This window comes from Pteronotus mesoamericanus, unplaced genomic scaffold, assembly GCF_021234165.1.
Source record: "Pteronotus mesoamericanus isolate MK-2021 breed Mesoamerican mustached bat unplaced genomic scaffold, CSHL_Meso_final contig_78, whole genome shotgun sequence".
NCBI classification, from domain to species: domain Eukaryota; kingdom Metazoa; phylum Chordata; class Mammalia; order Chiroptera; family Mormoopidae; genus Pteronotus; species Pteronotus mesoamericanus.
The window spans coordinates 2561561-2582668 of NW_026555258.1; the positions used below are offsets into that span (position 1 = coordinate 2561561).

Consider the following 21108-nt stretch of genomic DNA (forward strand, 5'->3'; position numbering starts at 1 on the left):
CCGCCTGGGCGGCCACAGCCAGCCCCCAGGATTAACTGTGCCCTGTGTGGCCCTTGGTGCAGGGCTCAAAACATGCCCCATCATCTCTACAGAATGTCCGAGAAGCTAGGGGCCAGTCGCTTTGTCTGGTGCCCGAAGGCTTGCTGCACCCGCAGGGGAGTCGGGGAGACGGGCTCCAGTCCCTCGGGCCACCCTGTGCCCCTGACTAATCCCCAGGCCCCCTGAGACCCTGCCAGCCTCCTAGCGACCTGCGATCAGCCCCCCGTGGCCCCAGCAGGAGCCTGTTAGATGTGGGGGGCACACCCGGTGTGGGGGGCCATCTGGTCCCCTGAGGACGTGGGGCCTGCAGGCAATAAGCCACGCCCTGCTGCGCAGTGTGCCAGCTGGGGCCCCGGCAGGCATGGTGGTCTCACACTGTTGCCCTCCGGGACATGCCCCCCAAGAGGCCAACGACTCGGGGTGCTAGGCAGGTGCCTTGCTCTAGATTGGCACGGGTCACCTGTCCCCCACACATGACCTCTTGTGCCCTCTGTCATAGGCTGCATTGGCAGGACAGCCCGAGGAACCTCGCAAGGCTGGCCTGGGGCTGTCACTGTGGGCCAGATGCCCCACGGGGCAGAAGCACGGGCCACCCTGGAGTCTGGGGTGGGGGTGGGGTATGAGGCCCTGTCCTGAGCCTCAGCTCACCCGGTGTCAGGTAGAGGCAGCCCTGCCTCCCTCAGGGACACTGGGGGTGTGACCAGCCGGCCAGCCCGTCTGCCACCCTGAGCAGAGGGACCAAGCACCCTGAAGGCACAGCCATGCTGCCCGGAGGGACCCTGGAGGCCGAGCCGGGGACACCGTGTCCTCTGCTGGTCCACGGCCCAACAAGGGCCCGGGAGGTCGTCGGAGTGGGGGGGCCCTTCCCCCTGCTCAGGCACTGGTGCGGGTCAGTGACCTGGCCACACTCTGGGCTCCTAGGGCTGGGACAGCAGGGCCGGTCTCCCACGGGCCAGCAGGGTCCAAACCCACTGCCCCGCCTCCCTGGAGCCCTGCTCCCCCTCTCAGCTCACCTCTGAACCCCTGGGCCCCACCCTCCTCTGCAGGCACCGCTAGGAGATGGGTCAGAGGGGCCCCAGGGGACTCTCGGGGGAGTCAGTCCAACGTCCTCTCTGAAGTCACGGCTGTGACGAGCCGGCCGGGGCAGACGCACGGCCGAGCCCCCGGCTCTCCTAACGGGCCACACGGCCCCGCACATTGTCCCGCACACCCCTGCCCGGCCCAGCCAAGCCTCAGAAGAGGGCGCCCCCAACTCCCCGTGCCCGTCCACTCAGGCGTGGCCCCGTTGGCCCCCGCGCCCTCTCCCCACCCCCGGCTGGTCCCGTTTTCCTCCACTCCCAACGGAGCCCAGAGCTGGGAAACTGAAGCAAAGACCTGGAAGCTGCATCGGTGGTCGGCTCCTCCTGCCTCTGCCAGGACCCCCAGCCCCGCCCCCAGGGTCCTCAGCCCCCACTGTAACCTCACACCCGCCTGGTCCCCGCGGCAGCATCCCCCCGGCCACCAAAGTCCCCGCCAGAACGGGCGGGGGCAGGACCCCGAGGGCCCCCACGCAGGATACGTGCTGGCCAACCCTCGGCCCCTCACCCAGCGGCGGTGGCCCCCCCTCTGGGTGGCCCCCAGGCCTCAGCAGCGGCGCCCGCCTGCGGAAGGCGGTGCCCCTGAAGGGGAGGGGGTGACGGAGAGGACACGGGCCAGCAGCCGTCGCAGAGCTCCCTGCCTTTCAAAATTTCATGAGCTGTGGCTGCCTGCTTCCTCTGGCGGTGCCGCAAAAAGTAAATGAGACTCTCCGCTCACCCCGGAGCACGTTTCAGGCCACGGGTGTAACGTGGCCCAGTTCTGGCCCGTGCCAGGCAGGCCTGCTGCCACGGGAATCCTCGTCGGGAGCCGCCAGACCCCGAGTCCCAGGTTTTGCCGCGCAGACTGGCCTGGCTGAGGACGGGCTCTGGGCTCGGCGGGCTTGGCCTTGGCCGCTCGGCCAGACACGGCCTGTCCCTCGCCTGCCCGGCTGCTCGGCCTGAGCCTCAGCCTCCTCCCCTGGGACAGGCAGTGACCAGCACGACCCTTCCCCGTGGGGCGGGGTATCGGGCAGAGGGTGCCGTGACCATGGAGAAACGAAACGGTCCCTCTCTGTGTCTCAGGCTCCCCACCTACCGTGAGGTCCAGCTCAACGCTCGATTTTGGGTGCAAGGTTAGATGAGACACCCCCGAGCGCTTGGCTGGGGGACCCGTCCGCTCAGATGGGGCCAGCGATCAGGGCCCACCCTGTCCCGCGTGTCCCGACGCCAGCCTGCACCTACCGCTCCCATGGCCCAAAGAGGGCCCCCAAGTCATAAACCCACGTGCGCAGCTGGAGAACACATGCAGCTGTCGCCCACCCCGGGCCGGAGCAGAGGTGTGGCCCTCTGCACGTCGCCCCCCTCGGGGTCCAGCTGTGACTCGAGGCCCCGTGGTAGAGCCAGAGACCAGGCTCGCAGGGAGCTGCTCTCTGGGGCTGGGGAGCTGGGCCCGAGACCACGCAGCTAGCGGCCCAGAGCTACTTGCTGACGGGCCTCGGGGCGGCGGCGGGGGGAGGGGGGGGGCAGACAGGGTGAGCAAGGGCGGAGCCAAGCAGGCCCTTCCCAGGCGTCTGCTCTCACACACTCTCTCCCTCCCCATGCATCAACCTGGCAGGAGCTGGGGCGGGGCCGGGGTGGGTGCATTGGAAGGGCCCCTGCTGCCAGCTGCCTGCTGCCCACGGCCGGCCCCAGGGGGACTGAGAGCAGGTGTGTCACGGGAAGGCCTGGCCATGACCTCAGAAGGCATGGCCCCTGGGGTCGGGTCATGAGCGCTGGACAGGCCAAGCCCAGGCCCCATCCCTGGACGGCCCTCAGCCCTGGCCTCTCTGTCCTCTGAGGTGAGCAGCTCTCAGGCTGCTGGGGACGGGCCCGGGGGCCGGGCAGACCTGGGAGCCCCTCCCTGAGCCCTGCCACGGGCAGGGCCCCTCACAGGGCTCCGGCCAGCCCCTCCCTACAGGCACGGAGCCAGCCCACCAAGGCCTGAGCCTGGCCAGCTCACCCGTGGGGCCTGGGCTTCCGGAACGTTCAGGGGCCTGGGGGTCAGCTCTGCCCGGGGCCCACACCGCTCGCCGCCTGCCTGTGCCCAGGGTGGACCTGAGGAAGCCCCCTTGTGCGCCCCCCCGCGCCAGAACGGGCCCTGCCGCTCTCTGGCTGGCGGCTGGGGCAGGCTGTCCAGGGATGCCTGGCACCGGGACTCCCGGCAGGCACCGCGGCACAGCGGGCCTGCGCGGGCAGTAAGTTCCAATATGGCCGACGCGTGGCGCGGCGGCGCGCACTCACATGGGGCCGGGGTCCGACTGCCTCCCTCCCTGGGTGTGTCGCTGCCGCCGGGGGCTCCATGGCAGGGGCCTGGGAGCTCCGCTCACCGGGCCGCGAAGCCAGCAAGCGAGAGGAAGCACGGCCACAGCCCAGCCACCAACCGAGGCCCGCTATTCTGAGAGCGGGCAGAGCCTGCGACCAGCCCAGCTGGGCAAGGACGGACCCGTGGCCCGGTCCTCCCCGACCCCCGCCGTCGCGCAGCCCCGAGTCCTACAGGTGGGTCAGCAGAGCTGCGGCTGGAGGCCCCGAGGACCGGGGGAGGCCTGCGGTGGGGGGGCCCTGAAGGCCGTTCGTCCCACCACACTCAGCCCAAGCCTGCAGCCTTGCCTGCGGGGGGCGCGTGGGGGTGTCACCAGAGACCGCTGCTTGGGACCTCCTGCTTTCCCTGTGTCCCCGCCCAGGACCTCCGCAGCGTGGGGGGCCTGGATCCATCTCACAGGGTGGGTGAAAGGGGGGTAGCGAGGCTCCCCTCTAGCCCTGGCCCACAGCCACAGGCGAGCTCACCAGCCTCTCAGCGCCAGGGCAGACCCCGCCACAGAGACTCGCCCCCACCGCGGTCACCCTCCCAGCACCTGGGAGACTGAAGAGGGAGGGCTCCGGGGCCAGGCAGGGCGGCCAGCAAGCTCTCAGAACACAGGATGGCTCTGGCCTGGGACGCGCCGCACACAGTCTGAGCGGGTCCTTGTTGAGGCACCCTCGGCCGGGGGGCCTCGGCCGGTCCGCGGGCCGGGCAACGTCTGCCCTACCCGTGACAGGCAGGGACGGCGGGGTCCGGAGCCTGGCCCCTTCGGCGGCTGCACACCCCCCACCTCCTGCCACAGGCTCAGGCCCGCTGCTGGGGAGGCGCCTTCCACGTCACCCACTGCGCTCCACGGCGCAGGGACCAACCAGGCCAGGGAGACCGCGGCCCGGGGTGTGGCCCAGCCTCCGAGTCCCCGGCTGCTGGGAGGCGAGTGGTGGCCGCTGCTGCCGCTGACGTGGCTAATAATCAGGCCCCGCCTGGTGGCCACGCCGACCGCCGGATGCCGGGGCCCGGCTGCTCCGAGGGGCTCTGGTCCCCTGGCCTGGTGCCCACCCAGGGCTCAGCGTGACCCTGAAACCAGGAAAACCCGGCGGGGGCTCAGGAGGGGCACCCCACCCACTCCCGAGGGCCTGGGCCTGCACAGGCAGCCAGGAGGGCGGGGGCTGGGCCCCAGCAGTCACCTGCCTGCCTGCCCCATGTTGGCACCCTCCACGGTCGGGGGGTCTGGGGTACGTGCCTCTAGACAACCCCATTTCCTACCCCTGGGCTGCTCCCCGACGGACCACCCACCTCAGTCCCCAGCCTCAGCCCCGCGCCCTCAGACCCAGCCACGTCTGCAGGGAGGCGCTGGCTGGCTGCAGGGTGCGCAGCGGAGTCCCCACCAGGCTGGCGCTGCCCGAGCCGCCCGCCTCCCAGAGGGCTGGTGGGAGGTTGTCTATCCCCGCTGCGGCCCCTCCCCTGCAGGACACTTACTGAGACAGGGAAGAGTCCAGGCTGAAATCTTCCACAGGAAGCCTGGGGGCAGACACCGAGTGGACACGTCAACATGGAAGACGGCCGGACGGATGGAGGGCCCGGACTCCTGGACCGGGCAGGGCCCGGGCAGTGGAGGCGCGGCCATGCACACACAGCCTGAGACAAGCAGCAGGGGCTCCGGGGCCCAGCGCATGCGCCTCCCCGCAGGCCGACAGGCCGACGGGGTCACGGACGCACCTGAGATGGCCCGCCTTCAGCCGAGGGAGCAGGTACGGCAGGTACCAATCCATCGGCAGGTCTGGCCACGCTCACTGTCCCTGCCCCCCTCCCCCAGCCTGCCCAGGCACCGAGGGACCCTCCAGCGACCAGGAAAGGGCACCCTTAGCGCCACTCTACACCCAGGAAGCTGACGGCAGCCAGGGGCAGTCCCCGAAAGGGCCCCCTGGACGGATGAGACAATCAGGACTCAGCGCTGCCCCGCACAGACAGAGCCGGGGCTCCCGCCTCAGGCCTGCTGGCTGCCCCCTCCCCTGCCCCACGGGGAATGGCCAACGGGGCGTGGCCTGTGGGAGGGGAGAGGCTGGTGGGAGCCTGGGCCGGGGCTGGGCAGGGCCTGCTCCTCTGGAGGACTTAGGGCCCTCTCTTCCCCCTCACAGCAACCACTTCCCAGAGGAGGAAACCAGGGTTCACAGAGGACCACTGCCTCCCTGCGGAGCCCACAGCAGAGGGCCCGGCCTGCCGGGAGGGATCGCAGGTGCGCGCCCACCCCAGGGCCCCGAAATCCTGGTGCCCGGGCGGGTGAGGTCTTGGCAGCGTGGGGTGTGAGGCTCGGTGCAGGGCAGGAGCCTGGGCCAGAGCCGGGGTCCCGGGGAGCTTCTGGCAGCGTCGGTGTGCCTGTCCGGCTCATTCCCCCTCGCTGGCCCGGGCGCTGCCCTGGCTCTGAGCTGGCGCGACAGCTGCTCTGGGGGGTGGCAGTCGCCTGGCAGAACCCCCGCCCGCCTGTGGCGGTGGGACCAGGAACTCGCCCGGGGGGGTGAGGGGCGCTGGCGGGGGAGGAGACTCAGGAGGTGGAGCACATCCAGGTGAGGATTTGCAGGAAGGAGGGGGTGGGGCTGGGGAGGTGGCCCCAGCGCAGGCTCCTGAACGCAGGGTGCGGAGCTCGGGGCGAGCGGGCCTGGGGCTCCGTCTGTCGCAGTCGAACTACTGACAGGCCCACGGTCACGGCGAACACGTGACATTGAACACAGGGGTCCTGGGGAAGCCCGCGGCCCCATGCACACGCGGACGAGGGTCCCTGTTACTGGGCCTGGGCCCTGCCTCTGGAGCTCGTCCCCTGCCCTGCCCCTCAGCACCCCAAACCCCGCCACGCCGAGCGCTCCCACACCTGCATGACTCCTGATGCCTGGACCTGGCGCATTCCAGGTCTTTCTGTGCCCCCGATCCCCCCAACGAAGCCACCCCCAAGTGTCCTCTTCAACAGTACACGAGGGAGCCCCTCAGTCGGGCAAAGCCCAAGCCTGGGAGAGTGGCCACGGAACCGACCTTCCTCTCCCACCTCCCCTGTCCCCCGCTCTGGCCCTTCCCTCCCAGTCAGGGCGCCTGGCGCTGGGCCCCGGCAGGTGTGAGGCTGTGCAGGGTTCAAGGCCACCAGCTCCAGGTTGTTGGGGACATGCAGGGGCCCAGCTCAGCCTTGACCCACCCAGGTTTTCAGTACTTGGCCGGCCCCTCTCCCTGGCTCTTTTGCTCAAAAGCTCTTGAGCAATGGTCTTCATTACCTGCACCCCAGGTCACGCTTTCTAACCAGCCCCTCCCCCACCTCACACTAGAAGGTGGACCGCGGGAAGGGAGAATAAAGGAGAGGCCCACAGGCTCCAAGCCCGTGCGTCCAGGCTGGGAGGCGAGGAGGGACCGGCACTGGCCCTCAGCGTCCAGGAGGCGGGGTGCAGGGCGGCAGGGACGGCACGGCAGCGGGGCCAGGCACCTCCCTGTGGCTCAGTCCCTTTGCTCGCTGCCTCCTGGAGACTCTGGGCTGCTCTGGGGACACTGGGTCCGGTGAGCCGTGACCCTGGCTGACTCCAGAAGGTGGCCAGGCATGCAGGACAGGGGCAGCTGCAGGAGCTGCAGCCGCCAGCTCTGGTGACAGAGGGTGCCTGTCTCCCTACTGGGGGCGCGCTGGAGGCATCGGACCCGCGTTCCTGGAGCACAAACCCTGCGAGTCCTCCTCCGCTCAGGACCCTGCTGTGGCTCGTGGCCGCCTGACCTCAGCCGGCCCTCGACACCGGGGAGGGGAGGCTGCCGGGCCCCAGGCAGCTCCCATCTCCCTGCTCTGCGAGGGGACGCTGACCAGGACCCGGCACCTCTGGGGCTGCTGGGGGACTGAGCGAGTGAGGCTGCCCGGGCTAAGGGTCAGCACGGGACAGGGCGTGGGGGAGGGCTTCCTGGAGGAGGTGGCCTGCAGCTGCACTGTGGGCTGAGATGCAGTCTGGGCAGCGCCTGCTGTCCCTGCAGGAACGGGACATGGCAGGAAGCCGAGCCCTTGAGCCTCTGGAGCCCCCCCACAGGGTCCAGGAAGGAGATGGAGAGGAGAGGGATCTGGTCCCCAGAGCCTATTAGAAGCACTTACTGTCCAGCCTTAGCAGCCTCCTGGGCCAGTGGAAACATGCTGGGCGCCAGCTTTCCCCCAGGGGGCTTTGAGGAGCAGGAAACAGGGTGTGAGGGCGTGGAGGCCCCCCAGGTGGCCTGTGGCGGGTGGGAGGGGCCGGGGAGAGACTCCCCAGGCACCGCGGTCCTGCCATCTGCCAGGCCCGTCTCTGCCAGCCGCCCGCCCCAGGCCTGACACGGCCTGGCCCCTCCCCAGACGTTGGCCCTGCCGCCCCCGTGCCCCCTGCCCGCCCCCCGTGTCCCCTGCCCCCGAGGCGCCGGCGCCCAGGAAGCTGTGCCCACCTTGCCCTGGCCCCGCCGGCACCTCTGCCAGGTACAGGTGTCGGTGACCGTGACCAGGGCGGCCCTGATCTGGGAGGGCTCTGGGCCCGACGCGGGGGAGGGGGGCCGGCTGGCGTGAGTGCCGCAGACAGAGCCTCGGTGCCCTCATCTGTGCAATGGGGGCGCTGGTTCTGCCCGCCCCCCACACTCAGGGGGGCCGGAGCAGGGTCGGCCTGGCCCGGCCTGGCCTGGCGGGCTCTCTCCCCAGGGAACTGGCTTCCTGCACCCTGGCTGCCACCGGCTCCTGGGAGCCTGAGCCCTGGCCCAGCTCCAATCTGCTGGGCAGCCGTCCGCCAGCCTGCTGGCCTCCCTGGGCCACCTCGAAGCGGGGGCACAGATACTGGCCCGGCCTCCTCCAAGCGGCTTCTGGGGAACCAACGTGAGTGTGGTCCCCAGTGGGATGGGGCTCCCACGGGGGTCACTGAGGCACCCGGAACAGCGCGCTGGTCCCCGCTTCCTTTCTCCCCTCCAGTCTTACCGGCAGGCCCACTGAGCTAGCCCCTAAGAACAGGAGGGAGCACGTCCCACGGGGTCCCCAAGGCAGGCTGGGGACCCACTGCGTGGTCGTGGCGCTTAAGCGGGGGTCCAGGGAAGACTGGGACCGGCCGCCCCCGCCCCTTCCCGCGGCTGCAGGCGACGGGCAGCTCAGCGGAGCGCGTGCAGGATGCGAGCGGCAGCGATGCAAAGCCCCTCCCGGCGGCGGCGGCGGCGGCGGCGGCGCTCGGGTCTCTGGCCCGCGCCCCTACCTCTGGCCCACGTCGCTGCCCACGGAACCCCCGCCACGGGCCGGCAGCAGCGGGCTGAGCCCGTGCGGCTCCTCGGGGGCTGAGGCGCCGGCCGGGGGGGCGCCCCCGGGGCCCGCCTTGCCTTCGGACGGCGAGCGCGGCAGCTTGGCCCGCGCCATCCTGCGGGAGCGCACGGCGGCGGCGGCAGGAGGCGGGAGCTACCATCGCAGCACCGCCCCGCGCCCTCCCCGCGCCGCTGCCGCAGTGGAATGGCCCGGGGAGGGGGGGCTGGGGAGCTGGGGGGAGGCGCCCCCTCTACGGGGCGGGCGTAGGGGGCGACCCAGAAGGCCCAGGCTCATTGCCCTGCCCCACCCCAGAGGCCCCACGCCAAGGACGCCCCTGCGGGAGGGGGTCTCAGCGCCCCGCGGCTGCCAGGGGCAGCCCTGTAACGGAAGGAGTAACAATAATCACGACTGTCACCGCGCTGGGGGGAGGGAGGGAGAGAGTGGCGCGGTGACAGCTCATGGCTCTTGGCCACTCACCTCCGCAGGCAGGACTGCTGGAGAGGGGAGAGGGCCCTTGGGGTTGGGCCATATGCCCAACTCACGCCGCCCGTGAGTCCTGGGGACCCGGGTGGTGCCCGGATGGCCTGCCCCAAGCCCTGCTCACCGTCCAGCCTCGACCCTGAAGCCTGCCCAAGGTGGGTGGGTCCATCCCCCGCCTGGCAGGACATTGCTGTCCGTGGGTCCTCCCTCCCACAGACACTCAGGGTCCCACCTCCCCCCATCGTCTACCCTTAAAGCGTCCAGTGTGTCCGTGGGGACAGCCACTTCTCAGTGCCCGTCCTGCACCCCAGGCTCGGGGCCAGCATGGGCTCCAGCCGCGAACCCTGCTCTGTGAACGCAGGGCGCCCTGCGGGACGAGCCCCCGCCAGCTCCCGGAGCACGAACTCCAGCCTGCACGCCGTGCGGGTTCCCGTCTGTTCTGCACAGTGGGGACACGGAGCACCTGCTGCTGCCTGAGAGGAGTGGCTTCCCCAGGAGGCCAGGACAAGAAGGGGCGGCACGGGGACTCCAGACTGACTAAGCCTCGGCTCCCTGCTGCCCAGCTCCTTCCATTTCATGGACGAGACCCGAGCAGAGGGGACTCACCCTGGAAACAGCTATTGGTGCCGGGAGGACCAGGCTCCGGGCTTGCGTGCCCTGTAGCCCAGCTGGGGGGAGGGGCTCCTCAGCGGCTGCCCTCCTGACTCGCTCACCAGAGCCAAGGCTCCAGGTGGCCGTTTCTTCACCCAACTCGCGAACCCGCCCACCAGTGGGGACTGGCACCGCGGAAGGTTTGCGGGGAGGCGGCGGCGCCAGGGCACCCGTTGCCCGCCAAGCCCCTCCCAGGCATGGCTGAGTAAGGAACGGGGTCTTGGGCAGCCGCTGGTGGTCTCCGCAAGCACTGACCCGTGCGCCTCCCTGACCGGGGCTCATGTCCGTAGCTGCCCTGGAGGGGTGAGGTGTTCACACTGGCCGGGCCCCTGCCTGCCCCTGGGGAAAGGGGCGAGCAGGTGCCGGCCACTCCCTGCCCTCCCTGCAGAAAGACCACAGGCGACGCAGCACCCTGCGCGGCCCCGGGGGAACACCCAGGAAAATGGTCGGTGGGGGGGTGCTTGCCGTGCACCCCAGGAAGTGCAAGAAGCTCCTGGGGGACCAGACTTCACAAAGAGAGCAAGGGCAGCTACCAGCAGCCGTCTTGGGGTGCCCACGCACGACGCCGTGAGGCACAGGGAGCCCGGGGCCCGGCCGCCCGCGGGAAGGCGCAGGGTCCGGCCTGTCCGCCACGAGTGTGGTGTCCCTTCCGATGCTGGGTTTAGAGAGTGCTGTCCATCCTCAGGCACCGAGAGCGTCTGGGCCCAGGGCCGGAGCCCGGTGACCGGGCAGGACGCCCACGTTTTGTATGGAGCGATCTCACAAACAAGGTGGCTGGGGCGCGCGGAAGGAGCGCCGGCCCCTGCCAGCGCCGGCCCCGTCCTGGGCGGGGTGGGGGGGCGGGGACGGCTCAGGCGGCTGCTGCACGGCTCAGGGCTCAGGGTCGATTTGTTTTGAAAATGATCTCCGCTTTTGTCGTAGAAAGTCAGGTGCTCCCTGTGCGGGGAGGAGAGCCAGCCCTCCCGTGGGGACGGAGGCTGTGGTTTCTGGCCTTGGGGCTCCGTGAGGACTGTCCTGCAGGGGTCCCGGCCCAGGCCCCCGAGGTGACCCAGCACTCCACGCGGTGACCTGGAGCTCCAGGGCTGCGCTCGGGGTGGGGCGGATAGAAAGCGCATGGCCTTTTCCTTGGGCACTTAAGCCTCCTGTAAGTGCTGCCTCATCCCCGCGCCCAGCGGCCCGTGGGGAGGGTGGGTGAGCATTCCGCCGCCCTCCTTTGCACTGAGTGGGACTGCCAACCACCAGCCACCCCCGCTGGAGAGGGGAGGGCTGGACGGGGGCGGGGAGGGGCCGGGGTGAGGAAGTGGGTAGACGGTGACACCCTGAAGTTGAGATGGGGGCGGGGAGAGCAACTGGGTGTGGGATACATTCTCAAAGCGCCCGGCAGACAACAACAGGGGATACAGTGGAGTATGATTCCGCCTCGGAAAGGAAGGGGGCCCTGACAGCGGCTGCCACAGGGAGGGGCCTGGGGGACGCTGTGCCGAGTGAGATGACACAGAGGATGTGTATCTATAGCCCCACTCACACGAGGTCCCTGGAGGAGGCAGAGCCACAGAGAGAGGGAGTCCACGGTGGGGCCGGGGCTGGGGCAGGGGTGGGAGCAGGTGTCTCGTGGGGACGGAGCGTCCGTGTGGGAGGATGGACAGTCCCGGGGAGGATGGCGGCGGCGGCTGCACACCAGTGTGAATGTCCCCAACGCCCCTGAGCCGCGCCCTGGGATGTGGGGGAGATGGTTGCTGTTACGTGTACTTTTTTATAAAAAAACAGTTGGGAAGAAAGGGAATCCCGCATCCGGCAGGAAGGGCTCCCGCTGGCCCCATCAGCGACAATGGAGGAGCAGAGGGACGGTGAAGAGAACTCAGCAGGTGAGTGACCACGATCTTGGTGGCTTAAACACACAGACACCATCTCGCGTTCTGAAGGAGAGTCCTGGACGCTGAGTGCGGGCGGGGGCTCCTTCTGGGGCGCCGGGGAGACTGCTCCCTGCCCTCCTGGCTTCCGGAGGCCCCCGCACAGCTGGCGGGGCCTCGCTCCGATCCGCCTCCCTCTCTGAGGACCCCCGGGGACTCCGGGGGGCCTGCCCCGATGATCCGGGACCACATGCTCAAGGAAGACTCACCAGCACATCTGCAAGTCCAGAGGTCGCGTCCGAGACGTGTGGGTCTTGGGGGACACGGTAAGCCCGCGCGGCCCCATGGGTCAGCGCAGGAGACCCGGAAAGAGGAACCATCTTGCGTTCTGTCACCACCCGCGGCTTCCTCACTGTGAAAACTGGGGGTCAAAGGGAACGGACAGGGTGTGTGCTGCCTGTCGGTGGGGTGACACTTTGGTGCGCACTGGAGGGACGCACCCTTGGAGAACAGGGCTGATACTCACATAGTCATGCTGGGGGGTAGGCGCGGAGCGGGGGACAAGGGCAGGACGGGCGGACATTCCCAGCCGCCGTGAGCGTGGGGCTCAGTGAGGATGCTCCATGGGTGGAACCGATGTTCACAGGTGGCAGGTCCCCTTGAGGCAGCAAGTGGGGAGCGTAACTGCTCGGTGGAAGGCTGGTCTGCCATCGTGACCCCGGGGGGCCATCTGGCCATCTCGAATGGAGGGACAGGCAGGATGTAAAGGGCCTGGGGCCTGGTGGCACTTTAAACGTTCTCTTGCCTAATCATTCAGGCTCCGTCCTCTGGGTCCTCAGAACCAGTTTGAAGGGTGATTGGGGCAGCGGGACAAGGGAGCCTGTAGGACCAGGCACACTGGCCCGCGGAGGCGGCGGACGCTTCTGCAGGACAAGGAGCCCGTGCGTGCGCCATCTTTGCCGCATGACAAACGCCTTCTAGCCTTGAGGCTTCAGCCGCCCGTGCGCTGCCCGCAGCGCTGCAGTTAGAGGCCAGACACAGCTGGGCTTGGTCTTCGGCTCAGGGTTTTGCGAGGCCCAGGTTGGCATTGCAAGGAGGGCTCTCGCCTGTGGCCCCGAGGGAGGAGGGCTGAGGTCAGCCCTTCCTCACTGGCCGCTCAGTCCCTAAAGGCACGGGGCCCCTCCATCCTTAAGGCCAGCGCTGGCGTGCCACCTCCCCATGCCGGCCAGAGCGATGGCTCCTCTGCCAGGGCTCTGTGACGAGACTGGGCCCCTCAGGCATCTCCCCGGGGGAACTCAGAGTCCACTGATTGGTCACCCTGATTGGGATCCCAAGTCCCTTTCGCCGTGTGTGAGTTTTGCGGCTTGAACAGCAGACCAGCGGTGTCTCACAGGCCGGAGGCTACGCGCCCGAGGTCTGGGCATGGGTGGCGCCGGCTGCGCCGGCCTCTCCTCGGTATGGAGCTGGACTGGACGCCTCCTGTCTCCGGTTTCCCCCTCCTCCTGACGAGGACACCCGGCACGCTGGCGGAGGGCCGCCCGAATGGTGTCCGCTCGCTTCGTACCTGGGAAGAGCCTGTTTTCACATTAGGTCACATTCGAGGTGCAAGGGTTCGAGGTCCAACATACGAGCTTCTGAGGGGCGCAGCCCAGCCCCCACATGTGCAAGTGCGTCTTCCTGTGTGATGTCTCATTCTATGTAGCCCTGGGGCCCCACTGGGCAGGAACTGGTCCTGGTCGGAGGAGTTGGCGATTCCTACTCAGCAGACAGCGCGATGCCTGGCCTGAGCCAGCCAGACGGTCCATTGGGGGCCATGGGCAGGTCTCCCCCAGGCCAGGTCTGTGCTGCTCCCCTGGGACCCCCAGCCCTGCCCCCCACACCCAGGGCCCTCACTCCCTCCCTGGGGCTCCCTAAGCTCTGAGGGGGTCACCTCCTCTCCTCTTGCCCCCCTCCAAGTGCAGGGCAGGTCGGGGGGGGCGGCTGGCCTGGCCACCAGTCCCGTATTTCTCCCCCGACGTTCACTCTCCCCGAGGCAGTCGTGAGATTTCCTGGCGTTTGCGCGTCCTATGGCTGCCGTGACAACTGACCACACGGAGTAGCTTTGACAACAGAAGTGTATTCTCCCATGGTGTTGAGGCCAGATGTCCGAAATCAGCCTCGCTGGGCAGAGACCCAGGTGTCGCGGCGCCGCGCCAGGCCCCGTCGGCTCCGGCGAGGGCCCCTCCTGCCTCCTCCGGCGGCCGGGGCTCCAGCGTCCCTTCTGCGCCACATCCCTCAGCCCCCGCCGCCATTCTCACGGCGTCTCCTCTGCGCTGTCTCCCTCTCCGTTTTTTTTTTTTTTCATCTTGCAGTGAAACATACTTAACAAATTGACCCCTTCAACCTGTCATGCCTCCCTCTTAGAAGGACATGTGGGATGGCCTTTTGGGCACCAGGATGATCTCTGATGTCAGAATCCTTAACTTGGGCGCTGGCTGGTGCGGCTCAGTGGACTGAGTGCTGGCCTGTGAACCAGAGGGTCGTTGGTTCGATTCTTAGTCAGGGCACATACCTGGGTTGCAGGCCAGGCCCCCAGCAGGGGGCGCACAAGGGCCAAACACACACTGATGTTTTCCTTCCTCTTTCTCCCTCCCTCCCTTCCCTTCTCTCTAAAAAATACCCTTTCCCTCTCTAAAAAAAATGAAAAATGTTTTTTTGAAAAAGATCCTTAACTTGGCCCAGGCCGTGTGGCCCAGTGGGTTGGGCATCGTCTTGCAAAGTGAAAAGGTCACCGGTTGGATTCCCTGTCAGTGGGTTTGGTGCCTGGTCAGGGCGCATGTGAAAGGCAACCGATCAATGTTTCTCTCCCTCTCTTCCCCTGAGGGGAAGCCTCTGTCTGAAAATAAATAAATAAGAAATTTAAAAATCCTTAACTTGACCACCATGCGAGGCCACATTCACAGGCCCCACAGGTTAAGACGAAGACATCTTTGGAGGGCCGCGGTCAGAAGGCCTGGGACGCGTCCTGGGCCCTGCCCGGCTGTCCGCAGCCTGGGCAGACCCCGACAGCTCCCCTGGGAGCCCCTCCTCCCGCCCAGAGAGTCCGGGGAGGGGGCGGGGGCTGGCACGGGGTGGGGGGCGGTGGGGGGTGTTCCAGCCGCCACCAGGCCCTGGCACGGCCCTTGGCCACCCGTCCCTCTGAAAAGGAACACAGGCCTGGGGTCCGTCTCCCTGCTCCCAGGTGGCCCCTCTGTCTGGGCCCTGGGAAGAGGCCCCCGGAACAATGGCAGAACTGGTGTGGGCGGCAGAGGCAGGAATCGGCGTCTGAGCCTCTCCAGCAGATGGGCGGGCAGGCGCCTTGCCCCCCGAAGGGGACCTCTGCCCGTCAGCAGCCCCTGAGGCGGGCACTTGCTGAACGGCCCACGGACGCTGCGGGGGGTGAAGAGAGAAGGCGGGGCCCTCGGTAGAGGGTGCGATTGGTGATGGTCTGACCCCCGTGCCGCTCACCTGAAACTAATGCGAAATGCTACTGTCAACTGCAATTGAGAAGTAAAATTAAGAAAAAAAGAGGGGTGAACCATCACTCAAGTGCCCCATGGGCCCGGGAGGAGGGTGGTGCAGCCAGAAGGGGCTCCTGGGCCTGGTAGGGGCCGAGATGCGGGGACCAGGCCAGGGCCCCTCCAGGCTAGGGGGCTGCCCCCACCCAGCATGGAGCTGCGGAGAGGAGCCGGGGGCCCCCGTCCATCCGCTCAGGCCGTCTGTCCCCTCGGCCTCCCCCGCGCAGCCTGCACCTGGCCCGGCCCCCCGCCCCGTCCTGACACCCTCAGCTCCTCTGGTCCCTCCTGACCCGCAGGCCTTCCCGCACCTTCACTGCCCTTCCATGGGCTCACAGGGAATGACCCCACTGGAGCGGTGTCCCTTGCCTGCTGGGTGGCCTCCTTCCCGGGCAGCTGTGGGGTCAAGGTCCTCGTGAAGGCTGCAGCAGGCCCCGCCCCTTCTTCCTCTCTCCCCGCTGCCCGGGGGAGGCTGGCCTGGGGAGCTGCCCATGGCCGTGGCCAGGAAGGGGGGAACATGGGGCGGGGAGAGGCGGGAGGGAGCCTCTTTTCTGGATTTCCACATTTGAGCACATTTTCTTTCTTTTTAAAAAAAAAAGATTTTATTTATTTATTTTTAGAGATAAAGGAGAGAAACATTGATGTGTGAGAGAAGCATCTATGGGTCGCCTCTCACACGCCCCCGGCTGGGGACCTGACCCACAATCCAGGCCTGTGTCCTGACCAAGAATTGAACCGGTGACCTCTCAACCCACTAAGCCACGCCAGTCAGGGCTCGAGCACTTTTTCAGTCAATTTAGGACCTGGCGGGAAAACAGCCCAGCAGAAGGACAGGCCATGTTAGTCGCGGGTGGCCCCGCCTGGCCCAGGGCCCCCTGGCAAGGGCGGTGCCCACCCACAGGCTCGGGGTGGCCCCGCAGCCCACCCTGCAATCTCCCCGAGTGACCGGACAGCGGCTGGCGTTGCGCCGCTGCGTCCCCGGCCTCGGGGGGCCTCCCCGCCCCACCGGCACCCTCCGCTGGGGGGAGCCGGTGCCCCGGGGCTGCGGTGACGGATTGCCACAAATGGGGGCCTTACAACAACAGGAATTTATTTCCTCTCAGCTCCGTGGCCAGAAATCAGAAGCCAAGGGGTCCTGGGGCCACGCTCCCTCTGGAGGCTCCAGGGGAGGGCCCTTCCCGCCTCTCCCAGCTCCTGGGGGCCCCACGCAGCCCTGGCTCGCGGCCGCATACTCCGGTCTCTGCTCTCGCCCCCTGGCTTTCCCTGTGTGCGTCCCCTCCTCTTCGTCCAAGGACACCCGCCTTGGAAGCGGGGCTCACGCCCACCCAGGGTCTCGTCTCCGGATCGTTACCCTAATTACGTCACGAAGGCCCCATCTCCAAAACACCACAGACCCCTTCCTGCTGAAGGTCCCCCACTTAGCGGTGTGGCCCTGAACGGGTCCCTTTCCTGGGGGATCTGCCCCCACTCAGGCAGGCAACAGGCCCCGTCTGGAGAGGAGGGGACGCTCCCAGCAGGCGCCCGGACTTAAACCGGAGCACAGCTTGGTCCCCAGAAAGGTTCCCTGCCGTCTGGTCCGCTGGGAACCGACAGAGGTGTCAGCTGCATCCCCCAGCCTCCGTGGACTAAATGCCCGTGCCCCCCAAACCCACCCATAGAAGCCCTGAGCCCGCGTGAGTGTGAGGAGGTGATTAGGTCGAATGAGGTCATGAGGGTAGGCCCCATGATGGGACTGATGTCTTTTTTTTAAAGACTTTTTAAAAAAAAGATTTATTTATTTTTAGAGAGAAGGGAAGGGAGGGAGAAAGAGAGGGAGAGAAACATCCATGGGTGGTTGCCTCTCACACCCCCTAGTGGGGGCCTGGCCTGCAGCCCAGGCCTGTGGCCTGACTGGGAATCGAACTGACGACCCTTTGGTTCGCAGGTCGGTGCTCAATCCACTGAGCCACACCAGCCAGGGTGGGATTAATGTCTTTATAGAAAACTAGGGCTCTTTCTGTCCCCCTCCCCACCCCAACACACATGCCTTGTGAGGACACTGCCAGAGAGCAGCTTAAACCTGGAACGGGGTCCTCACCAGCACCCCCATCTGTGTTGCTGGCGCCCTGACGTTGGGGGCCGGTCTTGGGCAGCGGACAAGCTGCCTGCGGGGCTGTGACGTGGCCGAACCCCGCCGCCCCCCACTGGCATCATGGGGCGGGGGGGGGCGGGAGGGGGGTGTGCTCAGGACACGCGCTTACAGAAAGGACCCTCAGGGCAGCAGGTCGCGCCTGCACGGGGTGGAGACGTGAACCCGAAGCTGCCTCTAACTTTCGTGACACTGGAGGGCGCTGGCCGCCCCCTCACCGGGCGGCTGGGTTTTGCTTCTCAATTAACTCAGGACTGCGACTTGGAGCCATGCACTCGAGTCCCTGGGAGGCAGCCGCAGAGACAGCGAGGGGCCGCACAGGCCCACGGCCCAGGGGGACACCCGCCTCACCAGCCCGGGGCCGGGGCGGGAGGAGGGGGCAGGACGTGGGTGGTGCCAGGACAGGGAGGGCAAACCCGGGCAGGCCCTGAGGGGTCAGCATGGGCCCCGGGCGGGGCCGGGAGGAGGGGGCGGCCTGGTGCCTCGGGATGGGGTGGGGGCGTCGGTGCTGAGCCCCCGCCGCCTGCCTGCCCCGGGGCTGGCAGGGCTCCCCAACCCAGCTCGGCTTCGCTCCGTCATCAACAACTAACTGCAGGTGAGCGGCTCCGAGCACAGGCTGTTCCTAGAGAGGCCGCCCCTCCCACAGGGCCCTCTTCCCATGGGAGGAGCCTGGCTCTGTCCCCAGCTGCTGGGACCCAGGGTGCCGGATAGGCTTCTGCGCAGAGGAGGGGGCGGGGCGGCCCCCGGCAGAGCCCCCTCCCCTCAGGGCCCAGGCCGGCGGCACCGGGGTCAGGAGTAGGCCACTGTTTTCAACAGCCGCTCCCGCTGCGCCAGGCAGGGGTCTGTCCTCCCGCCTCTCTCTCGGCGTGTTGTGTGAAACAACACTGGTGTTGCTCAACTCCAGGGACACACGGCAGTCCACCCTGGGCTGCCCGAGGGGTCCAGGGACAGAGGCGGGGGGCCCCGCGGGCACCGCGGGACCCCTGGCCTCCCCGCAGCAGGCCCCCCGCCCCGGCCCCCCAGTGCCCGCAGCCTGGGCCCCTGGAGGCGGCAGATGGCCCACTCGGCCACCTGCTCGCCCCCCTGGCCTGGGAGGGAGCGGGGACGCAGACCCTGGCACGGCCCCCGGCTGCAGCCCCGGGACCTTCGGGAGAGCTGGGCCGCACGCTGGCCGGCAGGCAGCGCGAAGGTGGTGGGTCCCAAACGCTGGCCAGGAGCTGCCAGTGGGCAGGCCCTTGCTCCCCACCTGGCGCTCGCCCACCCCAGCCTTCCGGTCATTGTGTTCCTTGTGGGGGACAAGCCCCTGGGGCAGCTGCCACGTCCAGCACCTCACGGCACAGAGCCCGCCCCTGCACCCATGGCCCCTTCCTGGGCCCGAGGGGTGGGGCTGAGGCCGCCGTCCGCCCGCGTCACAGACTAGGGGTGGGCGAGGACCAAAGCCCTTTCCTGCCCCTTCTGTTGCTGCCGCATCATAGTCGCCCTTGGCGGGGGGCTGTTATCCAGCCCCGCAGAGGGTTCCACAGCCGGGCTGGGGTCTGCAGCCCCTGGGCTGTGGAGGAGGCCCTCGGGCCCCCCAGTGTGTCCCCAGGACCACGGTGCCCCGTGCCCGGATTTCCAGGCACATGGGAGGGGCGGCACTGACCGGAGGGGCCAGGGCCTCCCCGGGCTGCACCCTGGCTCCGGGCGAAGGGGCAGCGGGACGTCCGGACGGGGTACCCCCAGACCTGGGCCGCGGGCGGCGGCAGGGAGGCTGCCCCAGGCCCTCAGCTGCTCTGGGAGGCCCTGCCCACCACCCCGCTTGGCTCCTAGGGAGGCCGCCCGCCTCCTTCGCCACGTGGGCCGAGCCCTCCCTCCCCAAGGCCACAGGCGTGAAGCTGCGGCGGCTGTGGTGGCTGGAGCCGGTGGTGACTCACAGCTCTGGCTTTATCCCCCTGGAGAACAGCAAGCCCACGGCCCTGCCCGCCCGCTCGCTGCCTGGGGAGCCAAGGTCGGCGTGGCACCCCATCCCCCGCGGCAGAGCGGGCCCTGGGCTGTGAGGGGGGTGCAGAGTGGAGGAGGGGAGTGTTCTACACCGGAACCGAACGAAGAACAGCCTGTGGGGGGTGGGGGTGGGGCAGGGCCTGCCCGTGTGGGAGGCGGAGGGGACCAGCTCCACCTCTGCCCGATGCCCCCTCTGCGCGGGCTTCCCCAGCCCACACAGGCCCGGCCGCTGCGGCCCAGGCCCCCATCCCAGGCCCCCAACCCCCGCGGGACTGTCCCGGGCACACCCAGGGCCGTGTGAGCCCCCGGAGTGCCTCCCGAATGGGGCTGGGACCTGCTGGGGGCGCAGGCAGGTCTGTGGGCCGCGAAACTTTCAGGCCCCCTGGCCACCCCAGACCCGGGGGCTGCTCCCCTCCGTCATCCCAGGGAGGCGTCCTGGCCACCACTGCCTACGCACAGCGGGGTCCTGGCAGGCCAGGGGTCACCTGCCCCCCATCCTCTGCTTTGGAAATCCGTGATGGGGGAGGGGCCCTGCCACGGAGGACGGAGGATGAGAGGCGGGGAGGAGACCTGCGGCTCTGGGGGCACGCGGACAGGCGCCCAGGGGGTAGCCTCCCACAGCTGCCCTTCCCTGGGCAGCGGTATCAGCTCAGAGCCCACGGGAGCCCCGCATGTGCATCCTGTGGACGGGGGCTCAGGTGCCCCCAGGGCCCTCCGGGAGCCCCGTGCTGGTGCCCTGCACCGCCCGCCCCGTGAGACGTGGGGGAGCAGCCTGTGAACACAGGGTTCACAGCGGGACAGGGCAGGGCCAGCCCTGCCTCCGGCACCCCAGGAGCCGCCCCAGGCAGAGAAGGGTTGAGAAGGGACGCGGCAATGGGGCTCCGTGTGCAGCGAGCGAAGGGCAGGCCCTGCGAGGCCCCACGGCCCCCAGGGGAGCCCTGAAACCCCGCCCAGACCCCACGCTCACCGCCAGGCCCCAGAGCTGCGGGAGCCTGGGGTGCGGGAGGGGGGGGAACACTAGTGGGTACGGGGCTTCCTTCCGGGTGATGGAACACTCTAGAACTGGAGAGTGCACAACGCTGTGAACGCACTCAGTGTCCCTCGTGGTGCATTTCACATTTTATGTATTTTACCACAATAAAAAACCACAGACCACAGGGTCTAGGGCGTCGTGGAGGGTTCAGTGCCAGGGGCGGGATGGTTCCCCCCAGGCAGACATGCCACCCAATGGCTGACGGCAAAGGCCTCTGCCACCCGCTCCTGCAAACGGAGGGCTGTGTCATTCCAGTGACACCAACCCTGGTCGCTGGTCTGTGTCAAGGCACCCAGAGGCCCCGGGCTCGGAGGGGTTGGGGGAGGGGAGAGGCGGCTGCTGGACACCGGAAGAATCTCCCGGCTGCTGTTTTCAGGAACGGACTAAGTCCTCGCGGAACAGGCACGGAGAGGCTGGTGCTGACGTAGGAAGATGCTGAACACACCGCCTGGCTCAGGGAAGCCCCAGCCCTGCCCTGCACCCCAGGAGGGCAGGAGAGCCCGCAGCCACGTCTGCCAGTCCCCGCACGCACGGGGAGTCAAACGAGATTCTCCCCTGGGTCACATGCTCCTGGGTGGGTCTATTTATGGCTGCAGTGCTCAGCCCAGCAAGATAAAACACCGTCTCGCTTAAAGGAGCCCCTCGTGGGACCCGAGTTCCTTGATTCCGAGAGGCGACAACATTGGCCTCCCGCTCTCCTGCCCTACTTGCAGAAGTGGCTGCGTGTCATGTGAGGTCCGCTAGGCTGCTCCGTCTGCACACCTCGCGTG

General features: G+C 68.3%; 1 protein-coding gene across 3 annotated transcripts in view; it reads right to left on the bottom strand.

The window, feature by feature from the left end:
• KCNT1 (potassium sodium-activated channel subfamily T member 1) overlaps positions 1-21108 on the bottom strand; it is a 44258-nt gene that overhangs the window by 22225 nt on the left and 925 nt on the right. Inside the window, exons 1-2 of one of the 3 annotated variants that reach the window (XM_054584814.1) lie at positions 8640-8797; positions 4909-4950 (exon numbers count right to left, since the gene is read on the bottom strand). The exons of 1 other annotated variant lie outside the window; for it this stretch is intronic. In XM_054584814.1, the coding sequence (XP_054440789.1) occupies positions 4909-4950; positions 8640-8797 (200 nt within the window). Of the gene's footprint in view, positions 1-4908; positions 4951-8639; positions 8798-21108 lie in introns of those variants that run through there. One more of the 3 variants, XM_054584816.1, reaches the window with a different exon arrangement.